General features: G+C 36.9%; 2 protein-coding genes and 1 long non-coding RNA gene across 3 annotated transcripts in view; 1 reads left to right on the forward strand and 2 right to left on the reverse strand.

Annotated features, from left to right (window-relative positions):
- RSL24D1 (ribosomal L24 domain containing 1) lies at positions 1-17664 on the reverse strand. Its single transcript, XM_038580465.1, has 6 exons — positions 17284-17664; positions 13266-13379; positions 11522-11594; positions 8548-8611; positions 6855-6940; positions 1-5624 (listed from the first exon to the last, which is right to left on the reverse strand). Exons 1-6 carry the CDS (start codon positions 17362-17364, stop codon positions 5551-5553), a joined length of 492 nt encoding a protein of 163 aa, XP_038436393.1. The 5' UTR covers positions 17365-17664; the 3' UTR covers positions 1-5550.
- The window catches only part of LOC119866896, a 17326-nt gene continuing 8890 nt past the window's right edge, over positions 17003-25438 (forward strand). The window contains exon 1 of the long non-coding RNA XR_005381684.1: positions 17003-17633. This is a non-coding gene — a long non-coding RNA (uncharacterized LOC119866896). The remainder of the gene's footprint in view (positions 17634-25438) is intronic.
- Positions 24724-25438, reverse strand: part of RAB27A (RAB27A, member RAS oncogene family) — a 55189-nt gene continuing 54474 nt past the window's right edge. The window contains exon 6 of the mRNA NM_001048130.1: positions 24724-25195. Coding sequence (NP_001041595.1) covers positions 24997-25195 — 199 coding nt within the window. The 3' untranslated portion in view covers positions 24724-24996. The remainder of the gene's footprint in view (positions 25196-25438) is intronic.

Below are 25438 nucleotides of genomic sequence, written 5' to 3' on the forward strand. Positions count from 1 at the left end.
TTGAATAAATAATTGAAATTTATTGCCCCAATAAATAAAAGCAAGCATTGATAAAATTTTAAATTTTTCTCTGGATAACAGGACTAACATATATTTCAGGCCCAATGAATATTTCTTCCAAAATTATAAACCGTAATTATTGGCATTGCTATGCTAATTTTTTAAAAGACTGTGAATTTCAAAAACATTTCATTAGACTTGCTGTCTTAATTACACTCAAACTGGGAGAGATGATCACCTGTCAGTCCTGGAAGAACTGGTAAGAAAAAAGATCCAGTCCAGTCACAAAATAAAAAAATAAAAAAATAAAAAATAATCAAATTACTCCATAAAAATCTATCCAATTTTCCAGAACACCTTTTGGTGCTAGATTTTTTTTTCCTTGAATGAATAAACATATATTGAGCAACCACCTGTGTGCCGGGTATAATACTAGATGCTGTTTAGAATATCAGCTAGAGGGAAATCCCTGGGTGGCTCAGTGTTTTGGTGCCTACCTTTGGCCCAGGGTGTGATCCTGGAGTCCTGGGATCGAGTCCCACATTGGGTTCCCTGCATGGAGTCTGCTTCTCTCTCTGCCTGTGTCTCTGCCTCTCTCTCTCTCTCTCTCATGAATAAATAAAAACCTTTAAAAAAAAAATCAGCTAGGATGGAGTCAGACAAAGCTTAATTCTAAACTCTGCTCATTGTTAGTGACATGGATCAAGCTACTCAATTTCTCTTAAGCTCCTGTTCCTCATCTGCAGAATGAAGAAAGATTAAAGGGTTGTGAATATTCTAAGATATTCTATGCAATGTACCTGGCTGTAGTAACTGGCCTTAGTCTTACAACTCTTGAACTAGATGGTACTACACGTATGCAAATGTGTCAGCAATGGTACTGAGAGGTTTTGACCTACATATTTTTTTTTTAACATTTTATTTATTTATTCATGAGAGACACAGAGAGAGAAGAGGCAGAAATGCAGGCAGAGGGAGAAGCAGGCTCCTCGCAGGGAGCCCAATGTGGGACTCGATCCTGGGTCTCCAGGATCATGCCCTGAGCCACAGGCAGACAGACGCTCAACCCCTGAGCCACCCAGGTGTCCTGATATTTTCTCCTTTGCGATGTTTTCCCCTACATAATTTTCATTTCCACTGTATAGTCTTCTAATGTATTTTCTGGTAGTTTTTCTAGTGTATCTTCTAAGAAATAGGGGAAATATATTACTACTAAGTCAAAAGCTTTTAGCTCTGTTGTTTTGCTAGTATGAAGAATCTGAGGGCACTGAAGAGAAACTCTGAACAATGCAATGTAGACACCTATAGTTTAACAAAACGTTGAATATGTTGTATTATTATTTTGCTTGGCAAATCCTTTTAATTAGGTGGGCTATCTTTAATACTCCCTACATTGCATTCCTTGTATCATGAGGGCACCTGGGTGGCTCAATCAGTTAAATGTCCAACTCTTGATTTTGGCTCAGGTCATGATCTCTGGTACTCAACAGGGAGTCAGCTTGGGGATTCTCTATCCCTTTTCACCACCCCCAACTTGTGCACACTCTCTACAGAAAACATCTTAAAAGAGAGAGAGAGAGAAGGAGGAAATATGTAACAGTCTCATTAGATGTACATTAGAAAGTTGTGTTAAGTACCACACACTAGATAGGCATACTTTTCTTGGTGTTCCTAAGCGTTGAATGCTTGGCACCAAACTAAACATATATCACTTTATTGTAATATACTAAAGCAAGTATTTAAAAGAATTGAAAACTGAGTTCCTCAGAAAACTAAAGAGCCTATCTCTTGTATTTTTTGGTTGGCTAATATTCTTTGGAGCAATACTCTTTAAGTATTAACTGATTCTTACCAATTCATTGTCCTTATTTTTATTTGTATGCTCTGTGGCTCCTGAAGTAAACTATTTCTTCACCAGCAAAGCAAGTTACAGGCAAAACCTCTTTAAGAACTCTGCCACACAGTCTATGCTCAGTCCCTCCTGGGATTTCTTGACAAGTGAATGCATCAGCCAAACCCAGAAATGCAGGTTGATCTATCACCACTAAACAAGTAGGCATAAGCAAAATTTGGTATGCAACCTAAGAAAACCCTGCTGTTCAGCAAATGTTCCCTACGGTGCAGATTTGATTAATGCTGAAGTCATAGAATGCTTCTTTTCGTATTGTAGTTCACTATTCGTAACTTATTCTTTGTATCTTTCAAGTTATTGGTTATTTAAAAAATAAACTCCAGTAAACCTCACGTTTTCCATTCAGTCACACTTACCAAATATCTTCTATTCACCAGGTACCCAATATGTGCCTGGGATAAGATAGAAACCATCCCTGCACCTTTGGAGATTATGATAGTAGTGGGCTGCCTGGGTTTGCTGAATGATATGGAGAGGTCTGTTAAGATTTTTTTTATTACTAACATTAAAAAAAGAAACCTACTGGCAAGATCATAGGGAAGCCACAGAATCAATGAGAGGTTAGAGAATGAGATCCAGTAACTGGTCCCAAAGGGAAGGTTATGCAGCAGAAATATCACTTTCAATCCCTGTATGATAGCTTCAATTAAGATATATAAGCCAGGGAAAATTTTGGAGCAGGACTCACCTAGTGGCACCAGAAAGTAGAGATTTTTACATTCAGAACATAATACATTTTTAAGAAAAAGGTCACTTCTTTCAAAACAAATTCATCAACAGACACAGAAATGATTCAAATCAGCCTGAGGCTAATTAATACTCAATATAAAGACACGCAGGGCAAAATTTTAAGTCACCTTTTCAATTCTATCACATAGAATAAAAATAGTGATTTTAGAAAATTCTTCCTACAGACTTTGAAACTGGGTTCTATCTATTTTAATATCAACTTTCCCCTTATCAACAATTTTAATTCAGCAGGCTACTATGTTAATTTTTACAAGGCAGTCTTCATTCAATATTAGAATTTACACTATAAATCTGTGTGATTAAAGTCTGATGTGTTCTTTTCAAACTTCACTTAAAATGTAATCTAAAGGACAAGGGAAAAAAACCCATATATAAATTAGCCCTTAAAATCATGGGTGACAATTCACTGTTTTAAACTACTAGCTGACCAGTAGGAAATATATTGCCCCTCTCCGTCTTCCTAACAGAGAATGGGAAATAGTATGCTCATAATAAGTAAATTTTCTAGGTGACATTAAATGCTAAAAACTAACATTTTAAACCCTATGTAACCCTGTCTTTGTGGACTAAGTGCACTGCACTCAATTTAGCCATAGCTATTCCCAAATCCTAATACCCTCAACCTTTCTCCCAAGACAAAGTGCATTACTATGAGGTTTATGTGGTCACACAGCCAATCCTATTAGTTAACATTTTAACACTAGCTCCAACGATAGTGGCCTTGAATGATTACTTTAGATATATTACCTGATTGGTTCCTCATAAAAAATCCTGAGCTTAGTCATGTATCATTTCCATTTTCCCAATGAAGAAACCAAGGCATAGTCAAGTTGACCATCACTCAAGTAACTTTTACAATCCTCTCTCACAGCAATCACAGGAACTTGTGAGGACCAGATCTGAGGCTCTGGATAAATTCCTTCTACACACAGGCACTTGCATGAATATAAACCACTACATCCTCCATCTTCTGTGTGATAAAAAGGCAAGTCACCTAAAAATTTTTCAATCTATAAAAGGAGAATCCTTATCTAACTGCTATCTATAAGATAAACATCTTTCAAGGTTTTCTAATTATAAGAAATGATCTGAGTTTTCTTTAAGTAAACTCTATATCCTGACATCATAAGTTGCATGCTCTCCTGACTGAACCAGCCATATGCTCCTCAATTAGTTTTTTTTTCTGCTACCCTACAGGGTTTTGTAAGACAGATGTTAAAGGAAATTCTTTTCTATGACTTCCAATGCTACATTACCCTTAAGCATTTAGAGAATATAAAAGTTCTCTGTAGCAAGTGTCTGGAATATTTTATGCTTTTGTGTTATACTAACTGCCCAGCAGAGGTCTCAATCAGACAAATAGAAATAATAGCACTGTACCATGCCACTTCTCAGGCACCATTTTAAAGGGACAAGTCAGTGATCCAACCAAGCTTATGAGGTTGCAGGGGGGTAAAAATGGCATCTGCATCCATATAGTTTATAATGATATCTGGGGTCTCAAAATACTATGAATTCCTGACAATTAAGAGAACTGTCTGGATGTTAAAACTGAGATGCAATGTCAGTTCTTCCTTTCAGCTCAATTTCCCAAATTGATAGTCTCAGGCAATAGCTTGCTAACAGGATAGGAAATTTACTAATGGTAAGTAATCTTAAAATGTTTATATTAAAGCAAACAGAAACCTACTTTAGAGTGAAAACTTCAAGTAATTTAACATATGTCTTTGATTTCATATCATTTCCCCTAATTGTTTTATCAATAATGTTGTTTACAAATAAGAACACAAAGGCAAAAACCACACTGGAATTCGGATCTTCTAACACTTGGTCCAGTGATCAGTCACTTTTTCACTAATACCAAAATTAAAAAGTTCTGTCCTCAAAAAGCAATATAAAAACTAACTTAATATCCTTAAAGTTGCAAATAATGTAGAAATATAAAAACATTAAATATGCAGTATATATTTTTAATTAAATATATCTCTTGCTTCAATAGTATTTGGGAGGGAAGGAATTATTTTCTTCCCACTAATACTTTTTTAAGTACCTTTTAAACAAAAAATTTGTACTTTAGAAATGGTCTTATGTGCAAATAATTTGTGACCAAAAACTGTAAGTTGTTTCCTAAAAACAATTAGAGCTCTTTAAAAAAAAAAAAAAAAATCATACAACATATCTTAAAAGGCATTGCGATTCCTTTGCTTCTACATCATTACCATGCTGGAAAAAATCTGGTTCTATCAGGAATCTCAGATTGAATAATGTCCAAAGTGGAAAGTATACAGTGCCATTTCAGGACACACTGTTCAGCTCTCACCCCCAACATTAAGAGCTACCTATCAAAACAATTAAACCAGGTCAAAACAGTCCAACATAATTGGCATAATGGCCTCACATATTGAAACCTAAGATGCTAAGAAACCAAAACAAATACTGAAAATCTTATTTTGATGAGACTATCAAAGTTTTTAGTTCCTTTTTCTAAGCCCCCTTTCTATAATATTAATAAAAGGAATATTTTACTGCAAAGAAAATTTATTTTACATATTGCTAGCCATGAATTTTGTCATTAGTTCTTACATAAGTACCACCTACTGCCACCATCCAAATGGCAGAACCATTTTATGTCCACATTTCACTCTGTATTTATAAAAAAAATTTGCATGACTTACATAAATGTAACTATCAGTGAAGGTTTAACAATGAAGATGCAATCTAACATCCACAATATCTGATGTTCTACAGACAGCAATGTACAAGAGATGTACTTTTAATTACCTTTCATTTGAGTGACCTTATTTAAAATATAAATTGATAATTTATAAGTTCTTAGGCTCCTAAGGAGATTTTCAAACGCACTTATAGAAATGGAGTGAGATTTTTTTTTAAGAAATATCTTCCATGTCCACATCCTCTTGTAATTTCTGCACCATTTTTTCTTCCAGCTGCTTTCCTTTGCCTTTAAAAATAAATTTAAAAAACTATCAATTCAATGTGACTTTGCCAAACTCTTATTAACATTTTATAAAGGATCTTAAATGTTTTTAAATAACAGCCATTTCTAAGAAATTTACACAGGTCTTATGATATGCCATGCATGAAGTAATAAGCATTCCATATACATTTGCTGACTTCACCATCCTAACAACTTGCATTTTAAATATGAGAGCATGGAGACCCATAGGCAGATATAATTTTCCCAAACCACTCAATAAGCCCAGTAAGTCAAAGAGCAAGGATTCGAACCTTGGCCCTCTGGATCCAAGAAACCTACTTTTAAACTGTACTTACCTACCCACAGAGGGTTACCTAAAAAGTTAAATAGTGGCTCAATTCCTTTGTTTTGGGGTAAGTTCATATTGTCTATACATGAAATAATGCTCTAGAATTTTGTCTATTTTGTCTTAATAAAATGAGTACAAAAATTAACCTTGTTAAGACTTTTATATAAATCTATTCAACATGTGGTTACAGAATTTGACCTTCCCCCACTCACCCCCCCCACCCCCGGAATTTGACCTTTACTAAATAAAGTTTAGGCATGAAATCACTCTCTCACCAAAATTTCTCTCCCTTCAGGTAATCTGTATATGTAAATTATATAAAAGATGGTATCTGTTGCCAGCTGAGTAAAAGACTGGTTTTCTAGCACCTCACAAAAGAAACTATGTGCACAGATGACTACCCAAAATGCAAGACTACAAGCAAGTTACATAATCACAAAAGAAAGGTTTTAATATAAAACAGTAGTTCTCAAACCTATATATCAAAATCAGTATCAGAATCCAGAGAGCTATTAAGGAACAGAAGCTCAGACTCAAAATTAACACTAAGTTCCCCAAGCAATTCCCATACTAACCAAAGTTAGAAAACCACTAGTATAAAATGTTGTTCTTTTATAAAAACAAGTCTGAAGCAAAATCTATGAAATTAGTACTCAAATCTTTTTTGATTAGCTTATGGAATATGATTTTATAAAGGGGGGAAAAGAAACACCATATGCAATAAGTTGGAACTGGGAAATACACAGTACAAATTATATTTTTATAAATCAAGTCATATCATAAATGATATATTTATCTGAAAAAATACCCATAGAAAGTTGGCTGATACCCATTAGACAGACCTCAAGGATACAGATTTTTCAACTCTTTACTGAAAGAGAACTCCTGTGTAATGCAGTACTTACCTGCAAGAGGGGCCCGGATAAGATGAATGTTTTGCTTGACTTCTTTGATGTCCTGAACTTTCTGTAATTCTTTATTTTTCTTTAATCTAGGATAAAACATACCAAAGTCAAAATTTCAGTCAACATACCCTAAAAGACATTAATTCATAAAAATCTTATTAGCCACGTATATGAGCAATGAGAACTCAAAATTATTTTCTAGTTCCTAATTAGCTTAATAGGATTCCTACACTACAAACTTGTTCATTGGATTGTATCCCTAGTACTTACTTGGGAATAAAGTGGGATTTATATATTTGCTAAGTGAATGAAGAAATGTGATTGAAGCAGAGAACGAAATCTTAGACATCAATGTCTATTATACAAATATAGTACAAATCTCTATTTGTTAAAATACCTAGATCTTTTCTCCTCCAACTGAGAATACAGTCTCTGTTACCTAGTGTTTTTAAAATCAGTACAAGAAAAAATAAACAAACAAATAAATCAGTACAAGAATACAAAACATATACAAGACTGTCATTTTAGATAAACATTTGGGCTCCCTTTCAATGCTTCAACATTTTTTTAAAGCCAGAAAGCTGTTGGCAGATGCTTTTCAGTGACGAAATCAAAAACAAATGACCCTCCTCTAGAGAAACAGATTCCAGGCTGGAACCAGGGAAGTATAAGATGAGGCCACATCCTGTTAGCCATAAATCAAGAAAGCACCTAAAGAAAAATGAGAAATTGTCAAAATGACATGGGAGCCTGCTGGAAGGAACTCCAATTGGCCAATCTGGAGCACTTAGAACATCTAAATAAATAACGACAAGTAAGTAATAACCCATTAAATATCATAAGAATGAATACACACAGACATATGAATAAATAATGAATATATTTTGAAATTGGAAAAGTTCTTTTATATGGGAAAGCCAAAGAAGAAATTACTGAGTTAGAAAAATCACCATTTGGCAACAATCACTGTAGTAACAGATTCAGACAAGACTCTAACGGATGCCAATACCAGTAGGTGCCAGTTTCAGAAATAAGGCATCCTATGCAGAGTATCAAAGTATTTCCACTAAGATATGTACTGATTAAAAAGGAGGAAAAAAACCTGTCCAATGGAGAAAATTGGCAGACACCTCTTAACTAAGGGATCAGTCACTTGCGACATCTGCTTCCTAAAATGTGTGTCCTTCTCATGCATCATCATTTCTATGATATTCTGCCCAAAGGTGTACCTAATCTAATATAATCATGAGGAAAGCATTAGACATAATACAAAGTGAGGCACATTCTACAAAATAAATGACCTATACTCTTCAAAAATGTCCATGTCATTTAAATGTAAGATGCAGGATTTTCTATTGCTATATTCTAGTTCTATTGCTAAAGAACCGGTGAAATCTAAGTAAGGTTCTATAATAGTACTGTTCAATGTTAACTATACTGTAGTTACATAAGAGCATGTTCTTATTTTTAGAATATATACACTGAAACATACTCAGGAAAAGGGCATCATGTCTTCAACTTACTATAGACAAGGATACAGTAAATGTGGCAAAATGCCAACAGAATATACAAGAGTCCTTTATACTTTCTTGCAAATTTTGAAGTTATGTGAAAACAAAAAGTAGGAAAAAATATCTCTGGATTTCTACTAGTAAATATTTTTCCAAAAGTTACTTGATACATTTATTCATACCTATTCATTATAAATTTAGCTTGGCGCTTCTGTTTGATCTCTTCAACTCTCTTCATTGCATCAACTACGAAAAAAAATTCATACAAGTTAGCAAATTTTTGCACATCCAAGCAAGAGCTTTAATGATCATTCCTTTATTCTCATTTAGGAATGGGTTAAATGCAAAACTCATAGCAAAAACAATCCCTGCTAAAATAGCTAAAGAAGATAGATACTCTTGACTGACATCACTGTTAACTTTTTACCTTTCACAAATATGTCTCTATTTTACAAAAAGTCTTTATGGCTACATTTTCCCTCTACTTTAAACCAGCTCAATGCTTCTCAAACTTTACAGAAAACCTAGATTAATGGCAACTAATCCCATTCTTAGCTTGTCCTCTCCATTTATAAAAGCACCATTCCAGGCATAAATACCACTATTTCTCCAAATGCCTGGGATATGATCTGCACATGATGAACATTGGTAGAATGAATGAAACCAATTTGCCATGTTCCCAACCACTAATATCCAACTGTTTTGGAAAACGTGTAGACGAACTGAATCCAAACATGCTCTAGAATCTATATCGGCATTGTATAAGACAAACCATACATGTAATTCTACATTTTCTGACAACCACATTAAAAAAAAATAAAAAAATAAAAAAAAAAAAGGAACATGACAGATTTTGTTTAACCACCCAACATATCCAAAACACTGTTACTTCAACATAATATATAAAATTACCAAGGTTATTTTATGCTTGTTTTCACAGAAGTCTTCAAAAATCATGTATTTTATGTTCACAGCAAACCTTTATTCAGATTAGCCACATTTTAAGTGCTCAGCAGCCCCTCTGGCTAGTGGTTGCCATATTGGGCAGCACATTCTCAATCTAACTGCTCACATTCTATGGATGTGAAGAAGAGCAGGATATTCACACAATCTTAAAATATCTCCCCACGATTTACTTATTAATTACAAAGGATAAAATACTAACTTTACAGTGAAGAAACTGGCCAGAGGCCACCTTAACCAATGATCAAAGCTAACATGGCCAGTTACAGGACAATAGCAGGTGCCTTCTGACAGGACACAATAACAAGAACTCAGCATCGTATCTACGGTATTCCTGTCAAATATCCATTACTCAAATCTAATCTTGAGGTAGCATCAGACAAAAGTCAATTAGGGGTTTTAGGGGTTTTATACCAAACACTTGACCCATACTCTTCAAAACTATCAATGTCGGGGGCAGCCCCAGTGGCGCAGCGGTTTAGCGCCGCCTGCAGCCCAGGGTGTGATGCTGGAGACCCTGGATCGAGTCCCATGTCAGGCTCTCTGTATGATGCCTGCTTTTCCCTCTGCCTGAGCCTCTGCCTCTCTCTCTGTCTCTATGAATAAATAAATAAAATTAAAAAAAAAAAAAAAAAAAACTGTCAATGTCATGGAATATAAAAACTTGCAAACCATTCCAAATTCAAAGAAACCAAAGAGACGTGACATGTACTATTCTTACACAGGTCTGATTAGATAATAATACTGCATCAATGTTAATTTCTTGATTTTATTTTATTTTTTTTTTTTAATTTCTTGATTTTAATAACTACCTCAGTTATAAATGAGAAAGTTCTATTTTTTGAGGAAATATTCTTATTCTTTAGTTCTATTAAATTATTTAGGGAATAAAAGCATGTATGCAACTTAAAGTTCAGAAAATTACAGAAGGATAGAAAGAGAATAGGTAAATTTAATAAAATGTTAACATTTCAGGAATCTGGTGAAGGATATCAGAATTCTGTGACTTTTCTGTTCAATATAAAATTAAGTCAAAAACATTTAAGTGTAACCTGGGGACCAGCCACATTGGCATCATCTGAGAGCTTGTTAGAAATGCATTATCTGGGGCCCCTGGGTGGCTTAGTCACTTAAACATCTGCCTTGGCTCAAGTCATGAATCCCGGGGTCCTGGGATCGAGCCCCACATAGGGCTCCCTGCCCAGTAAGGAGTCTGTTTCTACCTCCCTCTGCCCCTCCCCCCCTGCTTGTGCATACATGTTCTCTATCTCAAATACATAAAATCTTTAAAAAAAAAAAAAAAAAAGCATAATCTTAGGCTCTACCCAGAAATACCATATCATAATCTGCATTTTAACAAGACTCCTCAGAAGGCCCTATGGGACCACTGGTATTAAGAGGATGTTTGTATAAATAAGACAAAGTCAACTCTAATTAAATTTGCACATGCTAAATATGCTAGATATACAACTTTGACTTTCAACAAAAATTGATAAGGCCAAGTTCTAGTACTCAAAAGTATATTTATATCTTAAAGTTCCTCAGGAGGCAAAAAAAAAAAAAAAAAAAAAAAAAGAAGTAGCAGGTAAATCCTTTCTAACTATCCTTTTCTAAACTAATACATTTCAAATATTCCAGAAGACTGAAAAACTTTAAATGTAAGAAGTACATGATATTACAAATTGATCTGCAATACAGAGACATGAGGAATAAAATACAAACTATTCTTCCTAGTATTCTTGTTTTTGAAGTTCTCCTGTTTCTGTGAACATCAGCATCTTAACAAAGACTGCTGAGTCCACATCTTCACACTATTCAAAAATGTAAGCAATGAATATAAAACTGTCAACAGATTAGCTTACAGACCTGATATGTTGAAATAGGGGTTGTGAGGAAATAACAAATCTTTTAGAAGAGTAAAAACATATTTTTCTGGAACACTACTAACACACTACTAACAATTTTTATTACTTGTGTTAACCAGCAGGAAATAGTTTTAAGTTCCAAAAGACTCCTACTGTCTACACCAAGCAGATTTTCTTTGAAAAATCTATTTTTAGGATTTCAAAAGGAAAGGATAATAGAATCTATGCAGGAAAATCAACAGGGCACTGCTTCTTACAGATTTTACATATGTATAAATAAGTGGGAGCAAAGGAATTAGAAAATTCCTGGTATTCCTTTGAAACTTACTAGTTTTATTCCATAACTCTCGCTGGTATTTGACAGGTTCATTTCTACGTTTTTCAAATTCAAATGAATTATCCTGTAAAAAGGGAAAGATAGGATTTTAGGAGAGATACAAAAGAAGCATTTCTTCAAACTTTTCTCTTTTTCACAACAGTTCCAAGTGTTCAACCATGGACACATACTAAGATTTCCCCAGGGTGACCCTAACAGATGCAAGTTTCCTTACTTCTCCTCTACATACCAGATGTACAAGACAGCCCAATGGAAAATATCAATCTATATACAAGTGATTTTTAGAAGACAAGAGGAGGATATCAGCCTCATCCTCTAAAGGGTCACACACCAATCATGGAGATTTCAAACAAACTGAAGAGGCTTCCCTAGTTTCCCATTCTTAGCTGAGACTCACAGGCAGAAAACTTTCTTTTAGGCTAAACCATATGATTACCACTTTTCATAGATCAAAAAGAGTCAGATATTGAGACCTTCATATGGTTCAACCTACCTGCCTAACATGTTTATGTATTTCAATATTTATATACCTTTATTATAGTATAAAGGTAGAAAACTACATATCTTCAAAAAAATGTGGTGCTGCTCTGCATGACATACTTTTCTCTCAGAAACTCTTCAGGTCTCCTCTAAATACAGTTGGTATTTTGACAGTTAATAATCCTATTTACCTTAAAACATGTGAAACAATTTTAGAAACACTACAGATTTCTTAGAATAACTATAGGTGTACTTCTTAGTTTTCAAATCTTGAAATAGGCAAATGGAACAGCACTAACTCTGTATTTACCTGTTTCATTTATATACACATGACCTATTCAGTCACAATAACCTCAGCAATGACAAGGTAACTGGTCACCAGCAAATGACTGTGATTGGCATCCTTTTTTCACTAATGCAGTTGTCACTTGCATTTGAAGTGCTGTTTATTCTCATCCATACTGAAAATTATTTTTGTGAAAATAATTGTGATTTAGCTTTGCATCTTGTCAAAAAATATTCTCCCCATTCATTGAAAATGAAGCCAGGAAGGGGCATCATTGTAACTGCTTAGATACTGCCCTTAAAGTAGTAGAGAGGTTGGAAGGAGGAAGTCATGGAGAGAAGGAACAGATTACAGATCTTCTTCCTTCAAAGGTACCTCATGCAGCAGCTTTCACCTCCTTTTATAGGGGTCAAATACGGATAAGTTCCACCAGGCCCTTAGAGCAACTCAGTAACAATCTGGCGATGGAAGCTCATGCATGAAATTCCCTCACCTCTGACTTCCCACTATTCCTCCTTCAAACAACACTATTAACTAATTTCTCTGCTCTCAAAGTCCTGTAAGGAAATCCAGAAACTGACAAATGAGTCTATTACAAATCTCATCAAAGCCTTCAATGCTGTTCAAGAATCCTTTAATCTCTTAGGTTCCTCTCAAAATCCTTGAGTAGTAATTTCCAACTTCACCCCAACCCATTTAAATGATTTTCCTTTTTGTTTGCAGGAGCTAAAATAAGGAAAATCACTTCCATAAATTGAATTGGGAATGTTTTTTCTTTTCAGAATTCTACAGATCTATGGTTTTTAGGATCATGTGAGAATATTATTATGATAGCCAAATGCAAATAAATCGCTCACCAATCTTGTCATAGAAAGTCTTGTTATAGTTAATTAAATTACATACCCTCCCACACAAAAGTTAAAATTTTGAAAACTCGTAAAAATTATATTGATAGCTAACTATACTCACCACTGTAAGCTCTTTACCAGCTGCTTTACGGAATGCTTTAGTCCACCTGACCTTGCGAGGATTGCGCTTCTTTTTAAAGTTTTTATGACATTTGGATTTACAGAATCTGAATACCTAAAAGGAAAGTTAAAATAGTGGAGTCAACATTAGGAATGTTTCTATTCTAGGATGTTACCCTGCCAGATAAAATATACTGCAAAGTCTGAGAAAAAGGCAATGGCTCTCACTAACAATTCTTTCTACTTACAACACCATCTAGAAATATATGAGGCATGTAAGATTAAATGTAAACTGAACTATCTTTTGACTATTTTTGACTATCAAATGTCATCAAAACTAAAGATGCAGGGCCCCAAATATATAATTCAAAACTCCTTTTCATAGATTAGCAGTAAAACCTTAAAATCACCTTGAATAAAAACAAGTTTCAAGGAAAGTCATTTCTTTAAATCCTTTCGCACTTACAAATTCTCTATATACCTCAATGGGGGTGAAAGTCAAAATGAAGTATAAACATTTCAAATTGTGTGTAGATCACGAATCTGTATATATTATCACAAGTCAAAATACTTTTCATTTAATGTACACTTTGTTCAACGGGGGAAATTCAAGCAGGTCCCTATACACACTAGAACATCATTTTCTTAGAAATAGTATGTAATATCAATTTAATCTGACCTAGGTCAGTCCTTCCTAGCGGACCCTCTCCTAAGAGACAGGAGTCAAAACATGTCTTTATTGTTGAATTACTTTCAAAGCACACAGAAATATAGGAATACAAGTGGGTCTCCTGGAATATCTCACTATGAATCCATATCAGTAATTTCTTTCCTTCTTTCCTTCCTTCTTTCCTTCCTTCCTTCCTTTCTTCTTTTTTTTTTTGTAACTATTTTCAGCCCAAAGGACTATTACCTTTGAAGTAAAAGCCTCCTACATTTATTACCTACTAGGTAACTCCTAGACAAGTTTCTGAGGTCTGAGGTCTACCAAATGAGAGGTCTGAACTTGTCTTGGGTCTCAATTCTAAACAGACCAATGGAAAGTTACAGAGAAGTCTCCTTGACTTCTGTACCTAGATGTTAACTAAAAAGGACAATGAAGTACCTGAAGAGACTGGAATCATTGGAGATTCAATCAACAATCAACAATTAACAAGGAGAAGGATCTACTATGTATCTGGTATTACCAGGTGCTAGGAACACAAGTATAATTAAAACATGATACTCTACCTCCAAAGCCTAGGCTAGCATTGTAATAAAGTCTCAATTTACAAAGGAGGGACTGAGATCAGGATTGGACATAAACAATATATACAATGATCATATTTAAGTAATATAGAAATACAAAATAAGTGGTTAAATCTACGGTGGGGTAGGTGGTGGATGGATTGTGAGGCAAAACTTCATAGGCTCAAGTTTCCCTTTTAAGCTAGTCATCCATCATCATTCTCAGTTTTCAACATGCAAACAAATGATGTAATACTTCAGCTTTGAAGTTCTTCTTCAGCTTCTTTCTTCTACTGTATGAATACTTACCAAGTACCGATTAAGGGTGCACAAGTTTTTTATGTTTGTAAAATATATGAAAATATGGAACATTAACACCTATTCTACCCTTAAAAAGCTACCCAGGAAGCATGAGACCGAGCTTTCTATGAAGAACACTCTGAAAAGCTAAGAGAAAAAAGAAAGACTGGTTAAGAGGCTATAAAAATGACAAGTGCTTAATCTGGAACCAGAGTGGGAGGGTAGAAAGAAGGCAAAGACCACTATACTTTGCATAGGCAGACTGATAAGACTTCGTAACTAGATTAAAAAGGTAAAATGTTGAGGCACCTGGGTGGCTCAGTGGTTGAGTGTCTGCCTTAGGCTCAGGTCGTGATCCTGGGGTCCTGGGATGGAGTCCCACATAGGGCTCCCCATAGGGAGCCTGCATCTCCCTCTGCCTATGTCTCTGCCTCTCTATGTGCGTCTCTCCTGAATAAATAAAATCTTAAAAAAAAAAAAAAAAGTGAAAGATTCAAAGATGACTATCATATTTCTAGCAAAACTGTCTAAGCATATGACAGCGGTATTAATTCAAAAAGCAAAAAAGATTTGAGGTAATTAGGAACTCTTTCAGTAGGCTCACCATTAGACACAAAAGGGATTTCCCCATCCGGTGGAAAATTCAGACTAGAGCTAAGAAAATACAGATTTAGGAATCATTAACACAGAAAAAAACGAGATACCTATCTTCCTTAGTGCTTCAGGGCCTCTGCTTTTTATATCCTCAGGCAACTCTTGCTTTGAACCCACAGATCTTTCCTAGAGTAGACTGGCTCCTCACCAATTCAAAACTGTCCTTGCTAGCAAGAGACTTCCTAATCAACATGAACTTCCACTGTGACTGCCAGATGGACACCTAACTCTAGATAGCTCCCATGATCTGTTGTTCTAGTTCCTATATCCACAGGATAAACAGTGCTCAACAAAAATCATAAAATTATGATGACCTACATCTACAAAGCCATAGTACCACTGTGAATTAAATGCCAACCTAACAATCATTTAGTTCGTTTCTACAGACTTTTTATCATGTTCCTGAGAGCAAATATTCAAAATCTTTGCATGTTCTTTCAAGTTCCCAAACCTAGCTTTGGTCCCACACTTTCAACAAGAACCCCTTGCTCCTGTAAGAGACAGAAGGTGATGAAGCAGGATGTAATTCCTTAGTACATTAAAATCACCTGTTAAATATAGAGTCCTAGATCCTTTTCTCCTCTACACAAAGATACCAATTTAATAGATCTAGTGGAAACCAGGAATCTTTTTTTTTTTTTTAACAAGTGTCTAGTGATTCTGAAGCAAATAGGAGGTCAAATTCTAAGAAACAATGTGTTCAACAGAATGAGATTCATTCTGCTAGAAGACAAATTCATGTATCACTCACAGTCTTTCACAACCAGGCCCCATATTTTATGTTTATATACGTATCTTTTTTTTTTACTTTTATTTATTTATTTATTTATTTATTTATTTATTTATTTATTTATTTATTTTACTTTTATTTTATTCATTTACTTTTTATTTTATTTATTTATTCAAAGCAAGAGTTGCCTGAGGATATAAAAAGCAGAGAGAGAGAAAGAGGCAGAGACACAGGCAGAGGGAGAAGCAGGCTCCATGCAGGGAGCCCGACGTGGGACTCAATCCCGGGTCTCCAGGGTCACGCCCTGGGCCGAAGGCAGGCGCTAAACCGCTGGGCTACCCAGGGATCCCCTACGTATTTTTTTTTTTAAATATAAACACTTACACATGTATTTGTAGCTTTACCCCAAGCCTCTATCACCAGCCACAACCCACCTACCTCCTTAAAGAGATTGCTTCGCTGCGCCTCCGCTCCACGGTTCACTTTACTTCCACCTAAAATGTCCTCTCCTCACTTTAGGCAACATTCAAAATCCAAGATAAATGACCTCTCCTTTCTGGGCCGTTTCATATATGACCCTGCTCAACTCTCCTCCAGCACCTTTGTGATACATTACTACGAGGCCATTAGGCAACATTTCTATCAACTTCTACACGTCACGGACATTCCCAAGTCTTACTGATCTCTTTGGACACAGACCTTAACAATGACGCTCGACTGGGCACGCACTCAACAAAGTTTTCCGAATTCAAGAATTTCCCTCACGTACCAGAGTGGCCAAACGGCCCCAACCCCCCCCCCCCCCCCCCCCCCCCCCCCCCCCCCCAACTCCCAGACTCCATCCCGCGCAGGCTCTAGTAACTCGGGAACCTCATCGCCGCCAGTATCGTCCAAGGATGAGCCGGTGACCCAGCTCGGCAGGGGTCACCCACAAGGAGAAGTTCCCCAGGTCGAGGGCAAGGCCAGAGCTGCTCACAAAATCACCCTCTCGTGAAGGCGGCGCGGAAAACCCGAGCCACCCCCGGCTCAGGAGGGCCCGGCGCCGCGCTGGCGAGGCCTCACGCCTGGGGGAGCGTCGCAGAGCGCGCGCTGGGCTCGGCCCCCTCACCTTGCAATCGTTGCGGACAAACATCATGCCGTGGCCGGGGTAAATAGGCCCCGAACAGAAATAACACTTCTCAATACGCATGCTGAAAACGCGTGGGTTCCCACCGACCAAAAGCCCTTCTTGAAAGGAAGTGACGTAGCCGCGTCACAGGAAGTGATTCTCTTCAACACCCGACCCGGAAAAGAGAGAGCGTCTTTCGCCCCAGAGAGCTCGGAGTCCTACGTGACCGCGCCTCCGAGCGGCCGTGAGGCGCAGGCGCGGAGCTGCAAACTCGGCCTTGCGTGGTGCTTGTCTCCCTGCGAAGCTCGCCCTCACAGCGCCTGGTTTTCCTCTCTACCATGGCCTATAAGGTCAGCGTTTACTCATAGCTCATGTGGTTTGTGCTCTGACCCCGGCCGACTCTCCGCACCCTGGGAAGTCTCCGGGAACGCCTTTCTCCTCAGCCCGGCCTCAGACCCGCCCCTTCCGGGCGTCCCCGGGCCAGCGGGGCTGCAGCCTTGAGGAGCTGCGGCCGCCGGCGGCTTCGGACGCTGCGACAGAAACACGATTCTCTGAGGCTTGGAGAACGTTACCAACAATTTTTGAAAGACTTGTAATTATTTTTACCTTTTCTCCTTTCAATTGGTATACATGTGGTAAAAACAAAAGACATTTTCGTAGGAAACTAAGGTTCCTTCCTCAGACCCCAGGACTTTCTCCGCGGTGGCAGTCGGTTCCTTTTATTACCTGTCAAGAGTTTTCTCTGCCTAGAAAAAACGTGGTTTGTTTTGTCTTAGATTTTATTTATGCACGAGAGACACACACAGAGAGAGAGGCGGAGACACAGGCAGAGGGAGAAGCAGGCTCCACGCAAGGAGCCCGACGCGGGACTCGATCCCGGGTCTCCAGGATCACACCCTGGGCCAAAGGCGGCGCTAAACCACTGAGCCACCCCGGCTGCCCCAAAACATGTTTATTTTGGGGCCTGTGCCTCCCCCTCCTTTTTGACACTAATGAGCATCCTATGCACCCTTTTCTATGTTTCTCTGTTACCTGTCTCCCATTACTGGAATAAGTGCTCTGTGAGGATAGGGTTTTTTTTTTTTGTTTGTTTGTTTTTTGTTTTTTTTTTTTTTGTCGTTTTTGTGTACAGGCACAGAACAGTTTCTGGCACATAAATATATATTTTATTATTGATGAATATTTTAACATTCTTTTTTTAAAAGATCTATTTGAGAGAGGGGGCACACGAGTGGGGTGAGGGGCAGAGAGAGAGAGAATCCTCAAGCACACACCCTGCTGAGCCAGGAGCCTTTCACCAGTCTCCATCCCAGAACCCTAAGATCAGGAGCTGAGCCAAAATCTAAGGTCTGTGGCTTAGCCAACTGAGCCACCCAGGTTCCCCTAACATTCTTTTTAATAGTTTTGTATTACTATATGAGAATACCATTTTTATTGGCCGCCTCTGGATGGATATTTGTTTCCTACTTTTTAACATAACAAGCATCCTTATATTCCTGATGGGAGAGTCCACGTTGTGTGAATGAAGGTATTGGTTGTTGGAAATCAATCAATCAAGATAGAAGGAAAGTAGCAAGCAAAAAGCAATTTATTAAGGACAGTATTCTCTCAAGGTGGGAGAGCAAGAAGGCCCAGAGGTGGGAACCCCTCTCAGGGCAGAAGGGTCCTTTCTTTTTATAGCCACGAGGTCTTCCATATAGAGGGGGTGGTTTCTAATGGAGGCTGCTTCCAATCACTCGGGAGACTCCTCCTACTGGTTGGGTGGGGGAGTATTTTTGACCCTACAAGGTTTGTACCAAGACCACCATAGTCTTTGCCCATGATGCGCTGGGAAGCCTAAAACCACAATGTAAATGTATTTTAATGAGTCTAGGGGTTACCCTGTGGCAGAGGTGGAAGAGAAGAGCCATGTTCTGCACCTGTGGCTCTTAGTCTGTTAGCCCCAGGTCTTGGAATCCACAGAATTAGGATATTGGGCTCCCAAGCTTCTAATGTGTAACCTATTTATGACCATCCTTGCCTCTAGCTCATGTCTAACTAAATGCCCACTGTATCACTTACTGATACACTTTTTTTTTTAAAGAGAACTTATCTTCATAGAACTAAGTCAGGATATGATATGTAAGCTTTTAAAATTTGGAAGATAGTACTGAATGCTGTCTAAAAGGTTTGATCAGTTAACACTCAACCAATAAGATACTAATTTTACATTCTTGTCAAAAATCTTTACCAGTCAAAGGTTAAGATTGGTTTATTATTTTAATTTGCATTTCTCTATGAATGAGGTCTTGAATCTTTCCAAAAGTTTGAAATCCATTTTGTTCTGTGAATTGTCTGTTTATGTCCTTTACACAGTAGTCGACTATGTTGATTCTTAAGAGTACTTTACATATTAAGAAAGTTAATGCTTTGCTGATATTTAGGTATTATTTCCCAATATATTGATATTTTAAAACTTTTTCCTTTTGTCTGGTAATTATATTTACTTTTCTTCACTAATCATTTGACTAGTAATTCCAGAACAATGTTAACAAAGGCACATACCAGAAATATTAGTAATAAACATTTGCCCAATACTTCATTGTCAACCAAGAGACTAAAACTTATTTTATCCTGGTCTAATCCTCTCCCTATTCCCATCAACAATTGCAGAAGAGCCTCACCAGTCCTCCCAAGCTATTTATACAATTCCTTCCCAACTCAGTTTTCTCCTGCTACTTGAACAAGAAATTTCCTGCCCTTCTCACTTACATGATCACCCAGCATCCTCCTCTTACCTTCATGTCAGAGACTACATCCCTTATCTGTGCTCTTAATTCCATTCCCTAAAGTTTCATTAGAGGCTTTGTTCCTTTCAATCTATGAGCATAGTCAGTGCTTCACATTAGGTTGAATGGATGAGTAGCCTGTCTTTGAAGCTTTTTTCTTTCCAATTATTACAACAGAATACATGAGAAAGGAAAAAAAGACATGTATTCCACATCCAATAAATTAAGCTAAAGTCTTGGAAATACTGTTTCATTTATCCTGCTTGAGAGGCATAACTCCTCAATCTGAAAATGTCTTTTATCATTACCAAAAAATCCTCAGCTCCTGTCTTTGCATATATTGCTTCTCATTTTCTCTAATTTCTTCTTCTAGAATTCCTATTGGACATAAATTGAAGCTTTTTTTTCCCCTCTATATCTCTTCTCTCATCTCTCTTCTCTCTTACTTGCTCTTTATCACTGCTGAAGTCTGTGTAATTTCCTCCAAGTTTCTAGTTCACTAATTCCCTCTCCAACTGTGTCAAACTTGCCGTTTAACTTTTGACCATTAAGTCTTGAATATCAGTGACTAGATTTTTCATACATGAAGTCTTTTTTTAAAATAAATCTTGTATCTTTAATAATGCCTTCTTTTCCCAGATATTTCCTTTCCTTTTGTGTAATTATCTTAAACATTTTTACTTTATGGTCCCCATCTGATGGATATGTTATTTGAAGTCCTTAAGTGTAAAATACTGCTGTTTTTGATTTACTGATCCTTGTTCATGATTGACACTGAGTGAGGAGGAATGCGTTGTCATTTTTGAGAGTTCATCTTTAGTAGAATGTTTTGGAAGAGTCTTGTAAAGTGCAGATGGAGGTCCTCTCCTCTGAAAAGATTTTGCTTTGATTCTACCAAGTAGTTCAGAATTATTACCACAAATCACAGTTTTATGTTAATTTCTTGGCTTAGCCATTCAGAGACAAAAAAAAAAAATAGGTATTATAAATGTGATCATCAAACCTGTGTAAAAGACTATACATTTTACAGAAAAGACTAAGACATAGAGTGAGCCCTGGCTTTCTGTTTGGGAGTAGGGACTTCCCCATTCCCGTGCCCTATCTCCTCTATATCCAAGATTTTCTCTCCCTGCTCTTGGCCTGTAGTCCTTAAAACCAACACTGGCTGGCAAATGAAACCAAAAGCAAACCACTCTCAGAATCAGGCTGTAATTTCTCTCTTTTGCTGCCATTGCTGTTGCCCTTATTATTGTCTGTTTTGTGGGGGAAGAGGTGGTCACAGGATATTTCCCCTACTTTATTCAGAGATCAACAGTACATTTAAAAAATACATTCATTGTATTTTATCCAGCATTATGTAAATGTTTTATAATGGAAGAACTTTCCAGTTATATAGTCACCAATATTGTCCAAAACAGAAGACCATGAAATGCCTTTCAGAAATTTCCAGTTTATAAAAATATCAAAACATTCCCTTTGAACATCTTAGATTGTTAGCAATCTTGACATCAACTTTAATATACAGAACATACTTCTCAATTTTCTAATTTTTCATAATAAACCATAAACATGTTAGTCTGTATAAACATTTGTTTTTTTTAATAAATTTATTTTTTATGGGTGTTCAATTTACCAACATACAGAATAACACCCAGTGCTCATCCCGTCAAGTGCCCTCCTCATGCCCGTCACCCATTCACCCCCACCCCCCACCCTCCTCCCCTTCCACCATCCCTAGTTTGTTTCCCAGAGTTAGGAGTCTTTATGTTCTGTCTCCCTTTCTGATATTTCCCACACATTTCTTCTCCCTTCTCTTATATTCCCTTTCACTATTATTTATATTCCCCAAATGAATGAGAACATATAATGTTTGTCCTTCTCCGATTGACAGCAAAGGATACAGTCAACAAAACTAAAAGACCAACCTACAGAATGGGAGAAGATATTTGCAAATGACGTATCAGATAAAGGGCTAGTTGCCAAGATCTATAAAGAACTTATTAAACTCAACACCAAAGAAACAAACAATCCAATCATGAAATGGGAAAAAGACATGAAAAGAAATCTCACAGAGGAAGACATAGGCATGGCCAACATGTACATGAGAAAATGCTCTGCATCCTTGCCATCAGGGAAATACAAATCAAAACCACAATGAGATACCACCTCACAGCAGTGAGAATGGGGAAAATTAACAAGGCAGGAAACCACAAATGTTGGAGAGGATGCGGAGAAAAGGGAACCCTCTTACATTGTTGGTGGGAATGTGAACTGGTGCACTCTGGAAAACTGTGTGGAGGTTCCTCAAAGAGTGTGTAAACATTTTTGAAGCTGTTTTTATTTTCAAATTCTATTCCTCTTTGAACATTAACAGTGACTGCTATTCTGAAAACTGTCTCAGTTAACCCTGTTGCCACGGAAGTCTTTCGTGCAGTCCACCTATAACCTACTGTGTCATGGCCCTTTTTTGTGTAGTGGCAACACAATTTTGAAGAAGGCTGCCTAAGTCCCATTTGTCATGGAGTTTATATCTTTTTTTAAAGATTTATTTGTTTGAGAGAGAAAAAAAAAAGTGTGTGAAGGGTAGAGAGAGAGGTAGAATCTAAAGCAGACTCCAAACGGAGCACAGAGCCCTGTACAGGGCTCAGTCTCACAACTTTGAGATCACACCATGAGCCAAAACCAAGAATCAGATGCTCAACCAAATGTGCCACCCAGGAGTCCCTGTTGGAGCTTATATCTTAATAGGTGGAGACAAACATAAAACTGTATCAAGTAGTGATTATTGACAGCATGAGTGGGAGGGGCAGAAGGAGAAATATAATGAAGTAGGTTCACACATCAACTTGAGTAGACCACTTTTTAATTATAAGCTTAATTGGCACAAAGTTCACTGAAAATACACTTCACTTTTACAGTCTTATAAATAGAAAAATACACAGATGCACAAAAATGATACTATGATACCAAATTCAAACAAATGATTTCCAAAGAGAATACAGGTTTATTTCAATAACTGAAGATGGTTCTTGCATGTGCACTATATCATATGTATGTTTGTGTGTCATGCTTAAGTCCAATGGGATATGTAGCTGATTGCTCATTAGCAACCTAGAAATATTGAAACATACAAATATTGTCTTCTATTTAACTACATAATAGACCATATAAAATGCTGTGTGATATGTAGCTGTAAAATTATAATTTGCTCCACTGAAGTCTACAGCAAATTTAGAAGGCACTGCTTGTGATAAGGACTCTGCCCTGGTAATGTCTGGATCTTTTCCTCACTGGAATACAGAATTCAAACAGGACTCAATGACTTTCTTAGTATTTAAAAGACGTATTCATTTCAAGAATAGAAATATGTAAGATCTCACTACCACAGCTAACTTCTTTAAAAGACTGGTAGTAAGTGGCAAAGAAACGGGATACATACTCAATCAAAAGCTATTTGAAAATTACCATGTAAAAGTAATTACTTCCATCATAGCTGTATTTTTCTAATTACAGTTCTTCCAAACATTTGCCACCACAAAATATGTTGATTTTATTCTTTGTTTAAATTATGATGAATGGTATTTCTTCTTAAATAGCCATTAATCTCTTTGGAAATTTTACTCTAATTTACTTAAACCACTTTAATCAAGAATTTTCCCCTTTACCTTTATAAACACCTACCATGAAGCATATTTTAAAACCACCTTTAATATAAAGACACTTAGGCAATGCAGAGGAATCCATGACGTTGGCAAGACCCAGCAAGTGCAATAAATGCCTGTGATCTCAATAAAAAATATAGGCTATAAAGGCTTCATTTTTCTTATATTGAGCTATAGTATCAATGCAACTGCTTAAATACAACTTTTCTTCTCCCAATAGCAAACATTTTATGTAATTAGAATCTAATTCCTTGAATTCCACCAATGTAAAAATAAAACAAGTTGCAAATATCAGTAACAAAGTGTGATGGTGAAAACAAAAGATTAGTCCACAAGCTAATTAAAACTGAAGTCTGAAGATGCCCGACCAACATTATAAATATGAAGAAAAAGAAGCTGAATGCTTACTTATAAAAAATAACTTCAGCAGAAGCACCAGCTATGTTCAAATGTGGCCAGCACATAGGCCAAGTATAAATGCACAGATCACAGTGAAATAAAGCCATTAAAATATAATTCCCTGATCCTTTAATCAACCCTTCAGAGCAGTGGGAATATGGTAAGGAGCTAGAAACCCCACTTCAGTTGCTCATACTACATTAAGATACCCCTAGCCTCATCCCCAAGCCCTTTCCTACTAATAAGAGTCACAGTGAGTATATTAGTCAATCTGCCTTATCCAGAGTCTATAGATATAACCATAATTTATTCTATATTCATTTTAAAGAGATTGTTTATATAAGTTAGTACTCAAGGACATTGAACTGATGTTTGTATATATTCATATTTAACATTGAAGTGTTTATTTTTTTGAAGTGGTTTAAATGGCATTTTACAAGGTCACCTACACTACAAGTAGAATTTTTTTTTTTAATTTGGATTAAGAACTGATAGTTTTAGAATTGTATCTAAGATTTTGAGTGTTAGACTCTGGACTGATGTATTTTAAGGCAGGAAATGGTATCTTTAGTCATTCTGCATAATAAACTCACTCTTCTGTGGCTACAGAATCCTTAATCCTGAATCATCTACTGCAATGGGCTAAGGTTTTATAAGGCACTTTCGGCTGCGTGAAATACTTCTCATAATTCTCGGGCTGAATCTTAAATATTTACAAAGCTGCAGCAAATTAATCATAAAACCAAATGCTTTATTGATCCTAAGTGGGACAGTAGAAGCCATTTGTACACAATGCCTGTTCATCACTCTCTCTGCTATGTATCACCCATAGAGAAGATCACAGACATGGGCCACTTGAGTTACTGTGTAGCTCACTGGACTCTTCAACAGCCACAGATCCCCTTCTCCTTTGCTTCATTCAAGTGATCTGTGGAGGTATGACCATTGGATCGGACCACTCCTTCAGGAATCCAGGATTTATCTACACATCGTTCCATTCGCTTCATTATCAGGTCCAGGAGCATCTCGATTGCTTGGCTTATGTTTGTCCCATTGGCAGCACTAGTTTCAAAGTAGGGGATTCTGCAAGACAGAGACAACTCAGGTAACAACATATGGAGGGAAAAGACAGTGACCTTTGCCCTTGATAACTTCAAAAATGAGCGTGAATATATAAGATGATAAAAATACTTTACCACAGAGGCACCTGGGTGGCTCAGTTAAGTGTCTGCCTATGGCTCAGTTTGTAGTCCCGGGGTCCTGGGATCAAGCCCCACATTGGGCTTCTTGCTTGCTAGGAAGCTTGCTTCTCCCTCCGCCCCGTCT

The sequence above is a fragment of the Canis lupus genome, chromosome 30 (assembly GCF_011100685.1).
Source record: "Canis lupus familiaris isolate Mischka breed German Shepherd chromosome 30, alternate assembly UU_Cfam_GSD_1.0, whole genome shotgun sequence".
Lineage (NCBI taxonomy): Eukaryota > Metazoa > Chordata > Mammalia > Carnivora > Canidae > Canis > Canis lupus.

Coding starts and splice junctions, on each gene's coding strand:
- RSL24D1 (XM_038580465.1), bottom strand. CDS start 17,364: ATGCGTATTGAGAAGTGTTATTTCTGTTCGGGGCCTATTTACCCCGGC. Junction 11,595..13,265: donor CTGGTAAAGAGCTTACAGTG/GTGAGTATAGTT, acceptor CCCTTTTTACAG/GATAATTCATTTGAATTTGA. Junction 6,941..8,547: donor GCTAAATTTATAATGAATAG/GTATGAATAAAT, acceptor GTTTTATCCTAG/ATTAAAGAAAAATAAAGAAT.